A 3,819-nucleotide genomic window follows, 5' to 3' on the forward strand; every position below is an offset into this window, starting at 1 on the left:
TTAGAGAGAGTCGCCTTAGATGGTTTGGTCACATAAAACGGCGACCTTCCGATAACCCGGTTAGGAAAGTAGAGGTATTAGATTTGACTTATGTTAAGAAAGTTAGAGGTAGACCTAAAAAGACTTGGTTAGAAAATATTAGAAATGATCTTTTTTTATTAGATTTAAACGAGAATTTGACTTTTAACATGACACAATGGAGAAAAATGATTCATGTAGCCGATCCCACAGTGGGACAAAGGCTTGATGTTGTTGTTCTACTAGATACTTACCTCCTAATCAAGACCAGCTCTTTACTAGACTACTCAAAGTTGGCCATGAGTTTTATCCCTTCAACATCACAAACTAATGCTGCTTCTTTGATACATACTTCAAATATTAAATCCTCTTTTTAAAACTTGCCATTTATTCCAGCAATTTCAATTCAATGATAGTGAGATTCAGCTGTTAATTAAATAATTATCAGCACAAGAAAAAACTAGACTCTAGAGTTGATCATACAATCAAAACCTATGGAGGAGATTTGATTGAGTAAATACCAACAAATTAGTAGAAAAGACCAACTCTACTTATTACTGTAGTAGATGGGTAACTGTTACATACTTATAATGCAGACTGGAAAATGATCTCAGCAAGTTCCTGCATACAAAAAAATGTATAAAATTACATTTTAGATTTGCATTATCTACAGTAAAACTAACAAAAAACAAAAAAACTTCTCAAGCACCTGCTTTCCAGAGGGAACATTTGGTTCACCCCATTCCATAGCCTTCTTCTCCAGTGTCTCAAAGTCAGCCTTCCCAGCCTGTTCATATGGTCATTTAGTTAGAAATCTACACACATTTCCTCATTAAAGTTTTCATCTTTCATACAAAAATTTCCTTAAGGTCATTATATATGGCATGAATTGAGTAGAAACATACCTCAATTAGAGCACCAATCTCTGAGTCAAAGCTTTGATATCGTTTCCTCACAAGCTCGGCGAGCGAACCATCCTACCGAAAAAGGAAGATCTCAACTTAATATCCAGAAAAATACTCTGCAATGATGTATGTCAGGATGATGCTAATTTAACTACATGTGTTATTGATTTTATATGTCATATGTTATCCCTCAAAATAATTAAATATACAACTAAACTTAAAAGATAAATACATCTAAATTTTTAGACATGCTAAATTATTTGTCTTTAGAATTTAGATTTAATTATATTATCTAATAGTTTATCTGCATTGAAGGATAACTTGTGAAGTGTAAAAATAAAGATTGTCTGGGATTTAAACTAGCCTCATCATGATACAAAATATATCAAGATATTTCTTAATATCCAATATGGCCTATCTATCATTCAATTCTAAATAATTAATCACCTCAACGAGCTAGGCAGCATTTTGGAGTTTGCAAGCCAAAATGTCCATTCTCAATTATTTGTCTACTAATTCAGATTTATTTGTCTTTTAAATTTAATTATATTATTTAAAACTTTAATTGCATTTTGACTTTTAACAAGACACAATGGAGAAAAAGGATTCATGTAGCCAATCCCACATAGTAGGACAAAAGCTTGATGTTGTTGTCATTGTTGAGGGATAACACGTAACACGTCAAATTAAGGATGTGTAATAAACTAACCTCATCTTAATATAAAATGTTCCAAGATATTCCTTTGAATTTAATATGTGCTATGGATCATTGAATTCTAAGTAATTAATCACCTCAATGATCTTGGCAGCATTTCGGAGGCCTCGAGCCAAAGTGTCCATGCCAGAAATGTGAGCGAGGAAAATATCCTCCACATCAGTGCTCTCTCTCCGCCTACCAAGAGACAAGAAAGTTTTCACAAGTTCTAAGTAATAGATTTCAATTTAATATAAATCTAGCACTTCAAAAAAAAAAAAAAGACACAAACAGCAGTGCTATTTCGGCTTCATTTGAGATAGTTGTTTTACTGCTTAAAGCAGCTTTTTAGTACAAAATTTTTAAATTTTGTACTAAAAAGCAGCTTTCAGAAGCAATAAGAAAGTTGGCCCAAACAAAGCTTTCATTGCAAAAAAAAAGTCATTCGAAAGAAACATTAAGGGAAGATGCCTTTACAATTTAGCATCAAAGTTGAAGCCGCCAGGGGCCAATCCTCCCTACAAAGAAATGGCAATGTTCAAAAACAATAATGAAAATATTTATAATAAAGAAAAAGTAGTATTCTTAAATTATCTATTAAAATATGCATACATTTCTAATCACACTTAGCATAACCAAAGTGGCCTCTCCGAAGTCTGTGAGGAACTGATCAGTATCCCATCCTACAACATGAAAATGCTTACCACATTAAGCACATTGTAATGTTCATGTCCAAGAATCAAAATACAAATCATTCATCATCTAATCAGACAAAGCTCATACCAATTTGAGGATCGCCAGTGTTAGCATCAATGTTACCCAGCAATCCATTTATTCTTGCAGTTTCAAGTTCATGGTGGCAGCTGTAAGAATCAACAATCAATAAATTGCCTAGACAAAATAAACTTGGCTTGCGCTGAAATCTTTAAGTATGAGGCAATAGTACTAACAGAAGTTATTACCTATGACCAGATAGAGTAGCATGATTACATTCAATGTTCAATTTGAACTCTCCTGCAAAGGATAAAGATAAAAACAAGTTTTTTCGGTACAATATCAAAGCAAATGTGTGATCAATAAACTAAGGTGCGGATATATCCGTTTTAGAAATATTATTTTTTAACGGGAGTGCTTGGATTGTGAGTCATATCATTGCTTTTCAAATTTTTGTAGTTGAGTCATGATTTTGACTACAAAGGCATTAATAGAAGGTATAAGAGTCCTACAAACTGTCATTAGGATACTCAACATACTAATTTCATGAGAAAATTTTCAAAATAGTCCTTCGACTATTAAAAAGTGCACAATTTAATTTCAAAGTTTTACACTGTCCCAATTTAATCCATTGACTATTAAAAATTGGAATCCCTTCATTGGAGAATCTGTCAAATTAAATGGAATATTTTGCATATTTCCCACTTTTCATAATATGAGGAGCCATTTTAGTAAAAACTGTTAAATTCAGAGAATTGGAGTGGGAAAAAGCTTAATTTTATTATACTAAACTATCACAGTTTATTGATCTATATAAGATATCTTAATAAAGAAACAAATAATTACAAAATCATGCATAATTGCTCTAATATAATCCTTCCTAAATCAGCCAACTAAATATGGAAGGAGATCGTCATGATCTAGGTGAGCCTCCCACGGATTCCCATCCTAGCCATGGATCAAAATGCCAAAGGACGGCTGGGATTTAACAAGTGAGCCTCCCACGGATTCCCATCCTAGCCGTGGGATCAAAATGCCAGGGGACTGTAAAACCCTTCAAAAAGCTGATTTTTTTTAGTGCAGTTCGTCTGTACGAACTGGATTTAGTACTGGACGAACTGAAGAAATTTGTGAAGAAATCTGCCATTTTCGTCTGTACGAACCTGGAGCAGTCGGGACGATCCGTCTGTACGAAATCTGTCCAGAGAGCAAGTCGCCCGGGACGAATTTGGATTTCGTCTGTACGGAATTTGTCCAGAGAACCCATCGTACCAGGACGAAATTTGGATCGTCCAGGACGATCAGTGTTAATAAATATCGGATTTTAGATATTTTGGATTCATTTTGGAGAGAGAGAAAAGGCAAGAGAGAGAAAGAGAAGGAAGAGAAGAAGGAAGCTTGGTTTTGGAGGCCACGGAGCGCTTTTCGTCCGACGACGCTGTTAGAAGATTTGTTTGTCTCGCTGTAAGGACTCCGAACCCTATTTCT

General features: G+C 34.3%; 1 protein-coding gene across 5 annotated transcripts in view; it reads right to left on the reverse strand.

Moving 5' to 3' along the window:
• Positions 1 to 374: 374 nt before the first annotated feature.
• The window catches only part of LOC110109488 (xylose isomerase), a 16,289-nt gene continuing 12,844 nt past the window's right edge, over positions 375 to 3,819 (reverse strand). For all 5 annotated transcript variants that reach the window (XM_020840579.2, XM_020840575.2, XM_028701176.1 and 2 more), the window contains exons 14-21: positions 2,580 to 2,631; positions 2,401 to 2,480; positions 2,230 to 2,300; positions 2,095 to 2,135; positions 1,716 to 1,815; positions 924 to 995; positions 728 to 805; positions 375 to 639 (exon numbers count right to left, since the gene is read on the reverse strand). In XM_020840579.2, coding sequence (XP_020696238.1) covers positions 604 to 639; positions 728 to 805; positions 924 to 995; positions 1,716 to 1,815; positions 2,095 to 2,135; positions 2,230 to 2,300; positions 2,401 to 2,480; positions 2,580 to 2,631 — 530 coding nt within the window. In that variant the 3' untranslated portion in view covers positions 375 to 603. The remainder of the gene's footprint in view (positions 640 to 727; positions 806 to 923; positions 996 to 1,715; positions 1,816 to 2,094; positions 2,136 to 2,229; positions 2,301 to 2,400; positions 2,481 to 2,579; positions 2,632 to 3,819) is intronic.

Source organism: Dendrobium catenatum, unplaced genomic scaffold, assembly GCF_001605985.2.
Source record: "Dendrobium catenatum unplaced genomic scaffold, ASM160598v2 fragScaff_scaffold_1644, whole genome shotgun sequence".
Classification (NCBI taxonomy): Eukaryota; Viridiplantae; Streptophyta; class Magnoliopsida; order Asparagales; family Orchidaceae; genus Dendrobium; species Dendrobium catenatum.